Source organism: Chionomys nivalis, chromosome 19, assembly GCF_950005125.1.
Source record: "Chionomys nivalis chromosome 19, mChiNiv1.1, whole genome shotgun sequence".
Classification (NCBI taxonomy): Eukaryota; Metazoa; Chordata; class Mammalia; order Rodentia; family Cricetidae; genus Chionomys; species Chionomys nivalis.
Genome location: NC_080104.1, coordinates 43,375,565 through 43,391,483, shown reverse-complemented (window position 1 = coordinate 43,391,483; position 15,919 = coordinate 43,375,565). Strand labels below are relative to the sequence as shown.

The 15,919-nt window shown below is 44.6% G+C and overlaps 1 protein-coding gene across 2 annotated transcripts in view; it reads left to right on the top strand.

Moving 5' to 3' along the window:
- Tet1 (tet methylcytosine dioxygenase 1) overlaps positions 1-15,919 on the top strand; it is a 50,992-nt gene that overhangs the window by 21,370 nt on the left and 13,703 nt on the right. For both annotated transcript variants that reach the window (XM_057751321.1, XM_057751322.1), the window contains 6 exons: positions 3,144-5,295; positions 8,065-8,155; positions 8,528-8,621; positions 11,404-11,615; positions 13,832-13,982; positions 14,209-14,307. In XM_057751321.1, the coding sequence (XP_057607304.1) occupies positions 3,144-5,295; positions 8,065-8,155; positions 8,528-8,621; positions 11,404-11,615; positions 13,832-13,982; positions 14,209-14,307 (2,799 nt within the window). The remainder of the gene's footprint in view (positions 1-3,143; positions 5,296-8,064; positions 8,156-8,527; positions 8,622-11,403; positions 11,616-13,831; positions 13,983-14,208; positions 14,308-15,919) is intronic.

Genomic DNA, 15,919 nt, shown 5'->3' with positions numbered 1-15,919 from the left:
TAAGTATACTATGTTGCGTCTGTCCATGTCTCTCTGTTTGACATTTGAATTGTCTCTTTCCCTACTATGAAGAAACCCATTGTGAAGATTTTTATTCAAGGTTTTATGTGTGGAGGGACAGAGCGAGTGCACTCATTTTCCTGGATAAATGGCAGTGGAGTTGCTGAGTCATGGCTCTTACGACTTTCCCCCAGCAGTAATGAATGAGTTTCAGTTGCTGGGCAGTCTAAGTGGGACCTGGCAGATTTTGCCTTTGGTCATTCTAAGCACAGCTACATCATTTTAATTCTTAACCCAGCGTGGATTTCTTGAGGTAGGGTTTTCTGTAACACTCCTGGCCAGATAACAGGCAGACCTCAACATCCTGAGTCTCTTAGCTCTTTTTTTGGTTTTTTGAGACAGGGTTTCTCTGTTTCTTTGGGTCTGTCCTGGAGCTAGCTCTTGTGGATCAGGGTGGCCTCGAACTCACAGAGATCCGCCTGCCTCTGCCTCAGGAGTGCTGGTATTATAGGCGTACGCCACCACAGCTCTTTTTGAGATGAACTCTTGATGTTTGGTTGGCCTGGGAATCTTCATAGACTTGGTGGTCTCTTACTGGAGGCTGCCTTTATTTCTGTCTGGATTAGGCTGAAGAAAGGACTTCAAATCTGGCACCTCCTTTAGACCTTGGGTTCAAGGTCAACCAGTAAGATCCTGGACAGCCAAAAGGAGGGAATTTCACCCACAAGCCCTGAGTAACCTTGCTTACACCAGCCTCCTGCTTTACCATCAAGAAAGCCAGGATTAGAGATGAGAGCTGTCACCTGCCTCACAGTGTAGTGTAGACTACTACCTTAAGACTTTATGTTCTGCAATTTACTTAGCTATTTTAAAATTCTGAGGTCTGTTTGTAGCTTATAAATGAGTGATAGGATTTTGCATGTTTTTCCCTTGGAATCCCTTCCAATAAAGGGATTTTTTTCTCACCTTTTTCCTCCCTCAGTTTAAATTTTTGTATTTTATTTTTTGTTTATTTATTTATTTTGGTTTTTCGAGACAGGGTTTCTTGTAGCTTTGGTGCCTGTCCCGGAACTAGCTCTTGTAGACCAGGCTGGCCTCGAACTCACAGAGATCCGCCTGCCTTTGCCTCCCGAGTGCTGGGATTAAAGGCGTGCGCCACCACCTCCCGGCCTCGTTTTTTTTTTTTTTTTTTTTTTTTAATTTTCTTTATTTTACATTCCAAACACTGTTCCCCCCACATCCTTCCTCCCGCCCTCCCTCTCCCCCCCATTCTTAAATTTTTCTTAAAGTAAGCTATCACTATGTACCCTAGGTTGGCCTTGAGTTGCCTTCCTCCTGGTACTGACTCCTGGGGTTGGCCTTTGTTTGAGAAAAGGTGTGGCCTATATGGGGTTTCATTGGCCTGAAATTCACTATGTAGCAGAGCGGTTCTCACCCTCCTCATTGCATTTATACGCGGAACCACCACACTAGACCTTAGGATTTTTTTTTTTTTTTTTGGAAAGAAACCAGAGAAGGCGGATAATTTGCCTTAAGTGTCTATTATATATCTTCTCTGAAGTTAGTTACCCTGCCCGTGGTCTGCACTGAAAGTTCCAGCTCTTGAGGTAGGAACAAGATCAGTGATCTTCATCGCTGGACAAGGGGTCTAGAACAAGGCTGGCCTCTGAGAAAGGCACCTGCTTCTGCCTCTCAGTTACTACTAAGGTCTGGGACACCATACCTGACTGTGGAACTAGGAAATAGTCCCAAGAAATAGTGGAACTAGGAAATAGTCCCTCTACCACAGAGGTTTCATTAACTGAAGAGGTTTGTCGTTAGACTGCACGGGAGGTGTGGAGCAGAGTAAGTACCAGGATGGCGTAGTTTGAGAGAGAGCTAGCCTTCCTCTGCCATAATGGTGCTCACAGTTGGAATATATGTGATCTTCTCAGCTGGCTCCCTGCTAACTTACTCAGCTTCAAACCTTGCCAAATAATGCTTCTGCATGTGACATTCTTCTGCGTGTCAGCAATTTGTCACCTAATTGGTAAGGAATAGGATGGACCACAGGCACACAGTAATAAAGGTGGGTCAGACCTGAGGCTTCCCACGGTTTTGGTTCAAGGTGACTTTGGAGATTTGCAGATGCACTGGACTTGTTGAACCCCTGAAGTGTGGGGATATGCACCAACACCCCTCTGGATATGTAGTGTGGTTGAGTGTGAGTGTGTGTGTGTGTGTGTGTATGTGACTTTGTTGTACACACAGAAGAGGGCACCAAATCTCCCAGGACTGGAGTTGTAGGCAGTTGGAAGCTTCCAGGTGTGGATGTTAGGAATCAAACCTAGATCAGCAATGAAATCAGCACTGAGCCAGCCCCTGGTGGAGCATACTTGGGTTATTTAACTTTTTTTAAGTGCTTGCTGTTGTGAGATGTGGGTGTGGGAATTGAACTCAGGTCCTGGAAGAGCATAAGATGTGAGCAACTATACCAGGGTGATAATCATTTCAGGGCAGGTAATCCAGGGCCTGAGGGTTGAAGAAGAAATGCCAGGCAATTGCTCCCTAGGGTATATTGTATGAAGCCTTGACTCATTTCTCTCCTTTCATATACTGTGTGTATATTAGAAGGTAGGTGAGAGAGAAAGAAATTTATGCATATGATGACAGTTCCATCTTTCAACAGATTTTGACAAATTGTTCATGCCTGTGATGGGGTCATAGGGAAAACTCAATATGCTGTGCACTTCAGCTTCGCATCACAAATGCCCCCCTCCCCCAAATCCTTTGTGATTCTGGGTATTGAATTCAACCACACATCTTAACGGATGTATTACTTTTGATTGGCTAAGTCACTCTATATAGCCCTGGCCAGCCTACAGGTCAGACCAAACATAGCTTTACATGCCTCTGCCTCCTCGGGGTTACAGGAGGGAACTGTGTGGTTTACATGGGACAGGGATGGGTGCGTGGAGGAAGACTAGGATGTAACGCATGCTGCTGAAGCCATGTCTCTAAGCTCATTTTAAGTGCCCTCACCTGTAGTCCCCGTACTGACGCCGAGCCTGATTGGATGCATAGCAAGAGTCTGTGAACCAAGGACTGAAGTAGTTGTCTTATTTCAGCAGCTAATGGGAGAAATTTCTGTGCTTATTTTACAGAGAGACAATAACAACAAACCAGTAAATGGCCCCAAATCAGAGTCCATGGAAGACAGTCAATCTGGCCATGGGGAAGAGCAGAGATTGGATTTGAATTCACAACCCCTTGAAAATGTAGGGAAGAATGCAGAGAGCATGACAGGAATCGAGGTGGAGAATTGGACACCAAACAAGAAATCAAGCCCAGCGAGTCAAGTCAAGGGAGACCTCGATACAAATTTAACTGAGGTTGGAAAGCCCCAGCCCTCTGAAGATGACAAGCAACAAAGCCAGCCTTCCCCGATGTTTCCTCCGGCCATAAGAAACGGCATGAAAAATGTGTACTGTTTATCTACAGACACAAGCCTTCCAATCAACAAATTGGATCTTGAAGAAATTAGCAAGGTGCTAGGAAATAGTTCCTCTAAATTGCTGCCTGGCCCCTCCAATGGCAATGATGCCATGAACTCTGTCGCTTCCGATAGGAGCTGCGATCATCTCAAGGGGTCGAGCGACACTTTGCTCTTCCAGAAGCCTGGCTTGAACTGCCAATCTGCTGCAGACTCCACCATCCCTTATCATCCTAAGACACACAGCTCTGGCTGTCAACCCCAAAGCCCCAAGAAGATACCTAGTAAAGACCCTAAAGATGACTCTCCAGTTCAGCCAAGTCTTCTATCACTAATGAAAGACAGGAGACTCACCCTGGAACAAGTGGTCGCCATTGAAGCCCTTACGCAGCTTTCAGAAGCTCCATCCGAGAATTCCTCGCCATCAAAACCAGAGAAGGGTGAACAAACAGATCAGAGGACAGCTAGTCTGCTTGACAATTGCAAGGCTATCCTTAATTCTGTGAGAAAAGACCTCCAAGACACAAACATAAAGTGTCGTCAGCATCAGAACATAGAGTTCAAGTTGCCAGATAGTTCAGCTACTAACCAAACACTTGAAGATTCGGATTCACTTACAGCTGGAGACGAATCTACCCTTGATAGTTCTAAGAATTCATATCTATTGCCAGTAGAAAGTCATAATCCAGAAGACTGCAGTCAGGCACTAAACGGCGACCAAAAGTTGAATTCCCAGCATGAGCCACCATGCCAGGATGTGCCCTACAGTCAAATTGAAGAAGATGTTGCAGCCCAATTAACCCAGCTTGCATGCACAATTAATTACAATCACATAAACCCAGACGTCAAGAATGCTGGAAGTACACCAGGGAGCCTTGCTGCAAAGAATACACAGCAGAAACCTAGTCAGGAGAAAGGCATGGCACAAGAGAAACCAGCGTCGAGTATACAAAACAAACCTAGTGTGCTATCAGCAAAGCCAAAGAACAAGACCCAGAAGAAAGCAAAACAGACCCCCAAAACAGACAAGCGGAAAAAGGAACCTCCACTCCCTAGCTCTCAAGAAAACGATCAGAAGCAAGAGCAACTTGCAACTCAGTATAGTAAGATGCATGACATTTGGATATCATCCAAATTTCAAAGATTTGGCCAGTCTGGTCCACACAGTGTTCCTAACATGTTTGGAAACCCTGCTATCTTTTCCCAGAAATTAAAACCAATAGCTCAGAATAACATACCCTTACAACCCCATATGACATTTCTTCCTCTCCGTCAGATAAAATTCACAAGACAATCTGAACTGGCAAAGGAGAATGTTAAAGTCGAGCCACCAGATGCTCTACCAACATGCCAAATCAAGACAGAATCCAGCGGGCAGGCAATTGCAGAGCCGGTAGATAATTCTCAGGTACAGCCCTCAGTGAATAGCAGTGAGAAAGCTCACCCTCTGCCTCAGCCCTCCCCTCAGTCCAACCAGTGTGCTAACATGATGCCTGGTGCTGCCCAAACCCAGTTACAACTAGGCGCTCAAGAGAACCTGGTGCATCCGATACCACCGACGTTGCCTGGTACCTGTCCTGAGACACCCTTGCCAGACCCAGCATCCATCCTCAGGAAAGGGAACATGTCAGGTTCCAACGGAATGGCAGGCATGAATGTGAAGCCGGAAGCACAAGCACCAAGCCATGGACCACGGAGTGACTCTGCCACACATAGTGTCCAGATGGAGTTTTTTGAGCACATCAAGAAATACCTTAGAGACCCTGCAAAATTCTTGCAACCCGAAGCGAATGAGACAGAAGAGCCAACCTGTGACTGTAATGGTACGTGATCGTTGGTGTGCATGTTTGCTTTCTAATTCATCTTTGTAGTCTAGCTAAGATGCTCTAAGGAATTCCGTTCCTGTTTTTCTATTATTCTCCTTAGAGAAAAGGAAGTTTCAACTGGGAAAAGTAAACTTTTTCAAGTGAAGAATAAAGTAGTTCGTTCATTTTAATGACAAAAAATGGATTTCCATGTTAAAATATTTGTTTAAATATATAGACTTCAACCTGCAAGTATTTAATTTGATAGCTTTTTCTTGTGAAAAACCGAATGTGCATACATAGAATGTAAAAATAAGTACGGTTGTAGATAGCCAGCACCTGCACAAGCATGGACCCCAAGTTCTGTGCCCAGAAGTCGTGATGGATGTTCTCTGGTTGGTGCTGAGGAAACTGGGTTTTACTAGGAAGCAATTTTTTTTTTGGGGGGGGGGTTGAGACAGGTCTTCTCTCTGTTCTATAGACCAGGCTGGCCTCAAACTCAGATCTGCCAGCCTCTGCCTCCTGAGTGCTGGGATTAAGGGCCATCACTGCCTGCCAGACAGAAGCCTGGGCTGTCTAATAGGAACTTGTCACAACAAAACAAAACAAATAGGGCTAAAGAAATGAGTCAGCCAGGCAGGCAGTGGTTCCCACACCATCTGTGACTCCGCCTTCAGGAGATCCTAACTGCATCCTCTACTGGGCGCTGCAGTCACATGCACAGACAAAGATTTTAAAAGCTGCAAGAGCTGGAAGAAATGTCTCAGAAGCGTTGTTCTTGCAGACGATTTCAGTTCAGTCCCCAGTGCAGATGCAGTGGGTCACACATCCACAACTGTTTCCAGGAAACCCAGTGCCCTCTTCTGACCTCCTGGAGCAATTGCCATACACTTGTTACATGCACATGCACATATCCATCCATACAGGGAAAACGTTCACATACATAACATTAAAGGGGAAAAGAAAGCTTTTCCTCAGGCTTAGGAGGATACACAGTTTCTGCTTCCTGGATGTTGCAATTCAAGGTGTTTGCTGGCACAGGTGGGTTTTTCTTTCTCTGAAACAAAATGGCTCTGTTTCTAAGACATCAGTCTCTGCTGAAGTCACAATTACTGATCATTCTTTTTTGAAAAAGTGTCTCATGTATGAGACATGAAAGTTTACCTTGTACCCTGACTACTCACTGTCCATCTAGGAGGCAGTGGTGGGAGAATCATCTTTGGCTTCTTAGCAAGTTCAAGGCAAGCACCGGACTGCATCAGAGAGTGGTAATGTGAATCAGGACTGTTTGAGCTAGTTCACCTGCCGTGAAGTACTTTTCTGGGTTTCCTGAGTTCATGGTTTATCAGGTTTGGCAGGCCTGACAGCACATTGATGGACATTGAGTGCCGTGATTTTTTTTTTTTTTTAAGTCAGTAATTCTCAACCCCTTGGCGGGGTGACTGCCCTTTGGCCACTGTAAATATCAGCTTTGCATTGCTTACCACAGTGGCATGTACATGAGGAACTATGGAGGCCTCAGCATTGGGAAGGTTGAGAGGCGCTGTTCTAAGTGATGCCGTGTTCTTAAACACACGGTCATCTCAGTAGCATCATTGTAAGTGAGCATCCTGTTTTCAGGATAGTATTAAACACTCAAAAAGTAGGCCATTATTGCCGGGCGGTGGTGGCGCACGCCTTTAATCCCAGTACTCGGGAGGTAGAGGCAGGCGGATCTCTGTGAGTTCGAGACTAGCCTGGTCTACAAAGGGAGTTCCAGGACAGGCTCCAAAAAAAACCACAGGGAAACCCTGTCTCGGGGAAAAAAAAAAAAAAAATAGGCCATTTTCAGATTGGTGCTTATCCCACATAGCAGTTTTGACATGTTAGACCTAAACAGGGACTGTCCTGACATGCTTGATTTTATGTTATTATTCCGGGTCCCTGTGTATTATGGAAGCCATAGTGCATACACATACCCCAACCATTGTCAAATGTCGCTATGGGCAGAAACATCCCTGTTCTTCCAGAGGACCCAGGTTCAATTCACAACACCCACATGGAGGCTCAGAACCTTCATCCTTCACAGGCTTTTGCATGCATGTGTACAAACCCACATGCAAACATGGAGATCCGCCTGTCCCTCCAGGATAAAGGAGGTGGTGAAGCCAGTTTGGGTGTACCTTATTTTCTGCCTTACTTTGTTTTTTATTTAATTGCAAATATTCCCTTGCTTGCTATACTAGTTCCCACCGCCCCCCACCCCCATTACCAGCAAATCGACTACAGCATTCTATGTGCCAAGGAAGCCCCCCACATCTGAGATACATCCTCAAACCAGAATAATGACTTGTAAAAATTCCACGGCTAGAAATACAGTTGTCTGTCTTTGGATATAACCGATAATTGTAACAAGTAACTTTCTTGTACACCTGCATTATAAATACCGAAGCTAACTTTTGAGATTCATTAGCAGTGACTATAGATAACTACGTTCCAAGGTGGATGAGGGAGCCAGGCAGTAGAGTTCAAGGTCATCGTTGGCTGCTTAGTGAGTTGAGGCTCTACTGAGACCCCCATCTTAATAATTGCTAATCGTTAACAAAAAGGTAGATGGGAGAATAAATCCCCTTAAATTTTTTGGTCTTCTCTCCTTTGATGCCTAGAAGAATTAGGAGCCAGAAGGTGGCAACAGGGGCAAGTCCAATGCCAGGACCTGTTGTCTTATTCTTTCAAAAAGAAAAAAGCCCCTGTGCTTTTTTTTTTTTTTTTTCAAAACTGGGTCTAATAATCTTATTCCTTCCACAGATGGAGGTACACAAAAAGACAAAGGCCCATATTATACACACCTGGGGGCAGGACCAAGTGTTGCTGCTGTCAGGGAGCTCATGGAGACTAGGTGAGGAGATGTGTTTCCCTGCTAAAACCATTCTTCCCTGCGAACCTGGGTCAGTGCAGGGGAGTGACCCTGAGGTGAATGAAGTCCTTCCTCCCAGGAGCTTGGGGCCCTGGAGACATGCCCCCACACTGCAAAGCCTATTATTACTGTACGACGGTAGAAATAGTTCAGATGACCACCACCAATGCTGTAACCCTAACCTCCCGATGCTTGTGTTGAGGTCAGGCTCTCGTTAGAACTGGGTAACAATCCGCCACACAGCAGCTGGCTTTTAGCCAATGTAATTGACAACGGTGTCATTTGAACTCATGTTCATTTGTATCTACAGACTGTCATTAATTAGTCCCACCTCCTCTTGTCTTCTGTACTCAGGTATGGCCATAAAGGAAAGGCAGTACGAATTGAGAAGGTAGAGTACACGGGGAAAGAAGGCAAGAGCTCGCAGGGCTGCCCAGTCGCCAAGTGTGTGAGTACCGCCAGTATACTTTTCCTGGTTCTTGGGAGAATTGGTTTTTCACATAAGGTTTTGTTTTGGCCAAAGTGGAGACTACTAGAAAACTAGCATCACTAGTGGTCTTGCACATCAAAGGGGGAATAATTTTCGAGTCACGTTGCAATTTGACTCCCAAATTTTACAAGTTGACACATCCCAATTTTCATTTATTATTTAGCCTGTAATTGCTTACATTATATACATGCACTGAAATGGAAGCTGACAGTTCGGTCACTCAATTAATAGCGTACACACACACACATACACACACACACATCTTCATCTGTAGAGATGTCTCAGTGATTGAGTGTGTACATGCTGTTCTTTTTTTTTTAATATTTATTTATTTAATTATTTATTATGTATACAATATTCTTTCTACGTGTATGCCTGAAGGCCAGAAGAGGGCACCAGACCTCATCACAGATGGTTGTGAGCCACCATGTGGTTGCTGGGAATTAAACTCAGGACCTTTTGAAGAGCAGGCAATGCTCTTAGCCACTGAGCCATCTCTCCAGCCCCAACATGCTGTTCTTGAAGAGGATCCAAGTTCACTTCCCAGCACCCATGTCAGGCATCATGGATGATTGTCATACACACATGCAGGCAAAGCATCCACATAGAAAATCAGGATCAAACTTGGGCACTGCTGTAAGAATGGAGCTGATTTTTCAGTGAACCCATTTGTTCAAAAAGCCCAAATTCAAAATATATCCGTCTTTATATATGAATGTACAAGTTATCCCTAGAATAATCCCGTCAATGGCTTGTGAGATAGGTCCCTCTCCACCCTAGATACAATCCCCACTTCTAAGAGAAGGGGAGAGGGGAAAGGGTGTGGAATGGGGTTTGACCTAGAGCTCATGCTAGAGTTTCCTGGCACTGAGGGCTCAGTTCCATGTTTCAATGTTTTCTATCTTTCATTTTAGCCTAAAGTTGGAATTTGTGGGGGTAGAATGGTGCATATTGGAGGGTGTTTTATTCAGACCCAAGGCCTTTTGCATGCCAAGCAAGCCTTCTACGGTTGTGATAGGCCTCCAAATATTTTAATAGCTTTTCTGATTGGCTGGTCAGGAACTCTGTAGACCAGGAGTTCTTGGATTAAATGTGTATGCCACATTTAACTATGTTGGTTCTCGGGAATCTAACTCAGGTCACTTAGGTTGAACCTTCATGCTGGCCCTACCTCCAGGAGCACGCACAAGCGCGCGCACACACGTGTGCACACGGTTAAAAGTTATATAATGTCTATTTAAAATACACATGCCATACACGTCCATCATTAGTGTGTATTATCAATGGTGTTGGCGTACACGTGTTTGTTGGCCGATGATTTTTTTTTTAAACCACGGGAGTTTCATGCCTCACACTGTCTAGTGCTCGCTGGCCTGGGATGCCTGCAAGCACTATGAAGTACAGACTAGCTGGCTGTGAGTTCAGCACAAAACTGGCCCCGTGAATCCCACCTCATGAACACAGCTAAATGGTAGCATTCATTGGGAAGACTATTAATGTTATTGAGACAGAGTCTCATCCCAGGTTGTCTACAAATTAGATGTTTAGCCAGGTATCCTCACAAAGTTAGGCTCTTGCCCGCACCCCGGGAATGCTGGGATTGCAGGAACCCTTCACTTTGTGCTGGGTGTATGTGGTTTTTGGGACTGCAAGCCAGGCAAGCATTCCATCAGTTGGAGCTATATCCCAGCCAAAACTGTTTACATAGCAGGTCGTGTTCTCCGTAGGTAAGTTAATTGCTCTATTAACATGGTAGAATAGGATTTTGTTTGGGATTGCATGAAATCCAGACAAGTGTTCCTCTGCCATGGCAGCTCCATTTCTTGGATCTTCAGCAGTCGGCCAACCAAGGCATTTGAGGGCAGCCCCAGTGACGATGGAGGGCTCTGTCTCAGCAATAGGCAAGAACTGTTTCCAGGGCAAAGAGTTGATTATGTTTCCAGGGTGCAAAGAGATGCCTCAGTAAAGAGTATTTCCTACTCTTACAGGGGTCCCAGGTTCAGTTCTCAGCAGGCACATGGTCTCCCTTGACTACATGTAACTGACACTCTTGACGCCCCCAGGCACCAAACTCCTCACATGCCTCATATACATAAATCACAGGCATACACGATACAAATTTTTATGGTGATTCCTAGGCTATATGAAGCTCATATAACAAAGGGTGAGAAAACTGTTAACAGTTTCTGTCCTGCCTGGTTCCAAAGGAACACACAGGCCTAGATTAATTATAAACTGGTTGGCCTATTAGCTCAGCCTTCTTATTAAGTAACTCTTACATCCCAAATTAACCCACAATTCTTGTCTGTGTTAGCCACATGGCATTCTCATGTCTGGCTGGTGACTATCTGCCTTTCCTCTTCGCAGAATTCTCCTATTCTGGTTTCCCCACCTATACTTCTTGCATGTCTACTGGCCAATCAGCATCTTTTTTTGTTGTTTTTTGTTTTTTTTGTTGTTGTTGTTTGTTTTTCGAGACAGGGTTTCTCTGTAGCTTTGGAGCCTGTCCTGGAACTAGCTCTTGTAGACCAGGCTGGTCTCGAACTCACAGAGATTCACCTGCCTCTGCCTCCCAAGTGCTGGGATTAAAGGCGTGCGCCACCACCAACCAGCCAATCAGCATCTTATTAAACCCATACAAGTGACAAGTCTTTACAGGGTACAAGATCATTTTGCCACAGTAGAAAACCACTCTGACCTGTGAATGTATGGTGTAGAATGACTCCATTCTGCTTTCCAGATACTTAGAAGATCCGGTTCTGAAGAGAAGATTCTTTGTTTGGCCCGGGTGCGACCTGGTCACTTCTGCGCGACGACTGTGATGGTCGTGGTTATCATGATCTGGGAAGCCATCCCTCGCCCCATGGCCGACTATCTGTATGATGAGCTCACAGTGAACTTGAGGTCCTACAGCGGGCATCCCACTGACCGCAGATGTACCCTCAACGAAAAGTAATGAGGCTTTGACACTCCTATCTCTATTAAGTAGCAACTGTCACGAGAGTAGTGGGGGCTTTTAAACAGCCTTTCCGGGTGTGGCTGCACACACCTTATATACTCGAGGCTTCTGGACCTTCATGGGGTGGAGAGCAGCTAAGACTGCACAGTAAGGCCTTCTTCTGTTAAGAACTTATGAGGGCCGGGCGGTGGTGGCGCACGCCTTTAATCCCAGCACTTGGGAGGCAGAGGCAGGCGGATCTCTGTGAGTTCGAGACCAGCGTGGTCTACAAGAGCTAGTTCCAGGACAGGCTCCAAAACCACAGAGAAACCCTGTCTCGAAAAAACAAAGGAAAAACAAAAAAAACAAAAAAAAAAAAAAAAAAAGAACTTATGAGGCTGGAGGGCTAGTTTTTGAACCTCAGCCTTATTTATCATCTCGATGTGCACATACCTACCATCTAAAAAACTGATAATATTAATTTCCTTATTGTTTCTTACCCAACCCACTGAACAGTGAGGAAATGGCCTTCAACGGAATATTCTTCATCAGAACCTGAGGCCTCTTCCCAATAAATTTAATGTAGAAATCCCATCTGTGGAGTTCCGCTCTGCCTTCCAGTATTTGTGATCTCCCCTACCCCATGTGTCCCCCTAGCTGATCTGTGTGGAACTCTGGCTTTATCATGAGATCTGTGCATGGCTGGCCCTGGGCTTTAGACCACTGTGTTAATGATTCTGAGTAAATTTTCTAAAAGATTACTTTTCCTTTTTCAAGACAGATCCTTAATAGATAGTATAGATGCTGTGCTCACAATTCTCCTGCCTCTTTTTAGCATGCACATTCCAGAAGGGGCATTAGATTCCACTATAGATGCTTGTGAGCCACCATGTGGTTGTTGGGAATTGAACTCAGAATCTCTAGAAGAGGATTCAGTGCTCTTAACCACTGAGCCTTCTCGCCAGCCTATAATCACCAGCATATAACCATTTCTTAAGTATTGTGTGCTGTCCCTGTTTGTTTCCCAGTGGTAGATTTAAACTGAACATACAAGCCGGACAGTGGTGGCGCACCCCTTTAATCCCAGCACTCGGGAGGTAGAGGCTAGCCTGGCCTACAATAGCTAGTTCCAGGACAGCCAGGGCTACACAGAGAAACCTGTGTCAAAAAAAAAAAATAACTGAATATAAAATTGTCTACCAAGTTTATATTCCTTATGTTGCTAATTTTAGCCTTTGGGCCTCACATCCATCCTGTCGTTCCTTTTTCCAAGTTCTTGAACCTTGTGCCCAGGTCATGTCTGAAGAGCATTTAGAGGCATGGTTCATTGTGTAGCTAACATCACAGTTATCTTATGTAGTCATTGTTTTGCCTTTCACATCTATAAATTTTTGTTTTGTTTTTTTGTAACCATCCTTGCTGTCCTGGAACTAGCTCTTTTAGACCAGGCTGGCTTTGAACTCACAGAGGTCCACCACTGCCTGCCCACACCTAAATTTGATAGCATCTTAAATTCAGAGCTGAGGAGTAGCTCTTCCCCTGTATCACAGAAGATAAGGAAGTAAATCAATAAAATTCAGATGTATAGAGGTTTCCCGCCCTCTGCTCTCTGTAACTTTAGTCCTCGATTACCTTTTTATTTGTTTTGGGGGGCGAGGTTTTTGAGATTGAGTTTCTATGTCCTGCAACACACTCCGTAGACCAGGATGGCCGTGCACTCAGGTTAAAGGTGTGTGCCACCACTGCCCGGCTAACTTTCTATTTTTATGACAGGGGCTAGGTTTGTTTATTTAGAATTAATTATCTAGTCTTGTTGTTTTTGAATCTAGTAATTTAGTGCTTCAGAGATGCATTCTATTTATCAGTTCCTCATCAAACACCCTTTCTATACATTATTCATGTTATAATATCATAAAGTCTTTCATTAAATTTGCCAGGGATTGTAGAGTTTATTGTATTCTCAATTCAAGTTCCATGGAAAGGAAATGAAGTTATGTTAGGGAAGATTGAACTCTACCTCATATCTAAGTCAACAAGGATAGCTTACTGTCTACTTGGATTTAGAACCTTAGACATTAATTTTAGTTAAATAAGAACCAAAAATGGATTCAGAGTGAAGAGGATCGATTGTGAATTTTAGGCTGGATGTATGCAGCTAGCAATGGGAAATATTTTAACATATCTCTGTATTACTGTGAGCTCTGCTAATATCCTGTTTGACATCTTCCAGTCGCACCTGCACCTGCCAAGGCCTCAATCCAAAGACATGTGGCGCCTCTTTCTCCTTTGGCTGTTCATGGAGCATGTTTTTGAACGGCTGTAAGTTTGGGAGAAGCCCAAACCCCAGAAAGTTCAGACTTGCTCCAAACTATCCATTAAACGTGAGTTTCCTTTTTAATTTTCGGGCACCATCTACAGTATATAACCATGAATAGTCCCTAAAATTTTTTGAGAACAAAAATATATATGTGTTCATTTTCTAAATGCGTCAGGTAAAGACTATCTATTTAAGTTGTCCATGGGTCTGTCTTCCAGACGGACCCTAGCCAGAGTAGATCAAACCATATGCTAGCCTTTTAAAGACTAAAGAAAGCTTCCTGCTCACAGAGCTACTATAGGAGAATTACTGGATCACGACGTTTTAGCAGAAGAAGACGCATGAGACCCGTAAAACCCAGACAGATGTTTCCAGAACACAGGGCTCAGGTGAGTAGAGAATTTATTAATCTTCTTAAATTTAACATGAACTTGGATCCATTGCCATCACTAAATCGGTACATTATTATGAACAAAGTTCTTCACCTAATTAAATGTTTGACTCTCTCTGATACATCACAATATTTCTTAAACTGAGTGTGGTAGGGTGGGGGAAGGCATGAGAACTGCTACCAGCTAAGGCTTCATGCTGAGATCAGATGTTAGATGTCAAAACACTAGATTTCTGCTATTACACTGGCTTGATACAACAGTTTGAGCTGCTTCCAAGAAAGCACTTTTTTAAAAATTATTTATTTATTGATTGATTGATTGATTGATTGATTGGAGCAAGGTTTTAGAAACAGGGTTTCTCTGTAACAGCCCCGGCTGTACTGGAACTCAATTTTGTAGAACTGGCTGTAGTGTGTTATAGCCAGGTGTAGTGGTGATGTCACAGTATTAGTGATTTCATTATAAGCAAGATAAAAGCCAGGAACTGTCAGGCCAGTATAGCTGAGTCCCCAGGGGCAGAAGAGAGTGGTGTGTGAATCAGATATATAAGCTAAAGCCAAGGATTGGGGAAAGGTTTGAAAGAATAAAATCAGCACACTTCGCCGGGAAGTGGTACACTTGGGAGGCAGAGGCTGGCGGATCTCTTGAGTTCGAGGCCAGCCTGATCTACAAGAGTTAGGTCCATATGGATGGAGATAGAGACAGAGACCCACACTGGAGCACCGGACTGAGCTCCCAAGGTCCTAATGAGGAGCAGAAGGAGGGAGAACATGAACAAGGAAGTCAGGACCACGAGGGGTGCACCCACCCACTGAGACAGTGGGGCCGATCTATTGGGAGCTCACCAAGGCCAGCTGGACTGTGACTGAAAAAGCATGGGATAAAACCGGACTCTCTGAACATGGCGGAGAATGAGAACTGAGGCCAAGGACAATGGCACGGGGTTTTGATCCTACTTCATGTTCTGGCTTTGTGGGAGCCTAACCAGTTTGGATGTTCACCTTCCTAGACCTGGATGGAGGGGGGTGGACCTTGGACTTTCCACAGGGCAGGGAACCCTGACTGCTCCTGGGACTGGAGAGGGAGGAGAAGAGGAGTGGGGGGAGGGGGAGAGGGGCGAGAGGAGGGGGAGGGAAATGGGAGGCGGGGAGGAGGCAGAAAAATTTTTTTTTCAATTAAAAAAAAAAAAAGAAGAAAAAAAAGAGTTAGTTCCAGGACAGGCTTCAAAGTTCAAAGCCACAGGGAAATCCTGTCTCGAAAAGCCAGATGCTCCTTATTGATCATAGTTAGTGAAGAGTCTCTGCAAATGTTCTCGCTAAGAACAGCGTTCCAGGGACCAAATGTTGTGCCGCAGTTGGTTGTAGATATTTATTCGAAATAATGAAATCAGACAGTCCAAGTTGGGAATGTCTGACATCTCCCGAGTAAGTGATATTATCTTGGAGCGCTGCTGCAGGTCCAATGCTCCCAAACATCAGGAAGGCAAAGCCACAAGTAGGCGGGAACTGCCTCATGGTTAAGGGCAGGTTTTTGCTTCGTTTCTTAACTTGACCCAAAACTATCATACGGACGATGAATTCTTCATTCTGTGACACTCGTTTGTCCACAA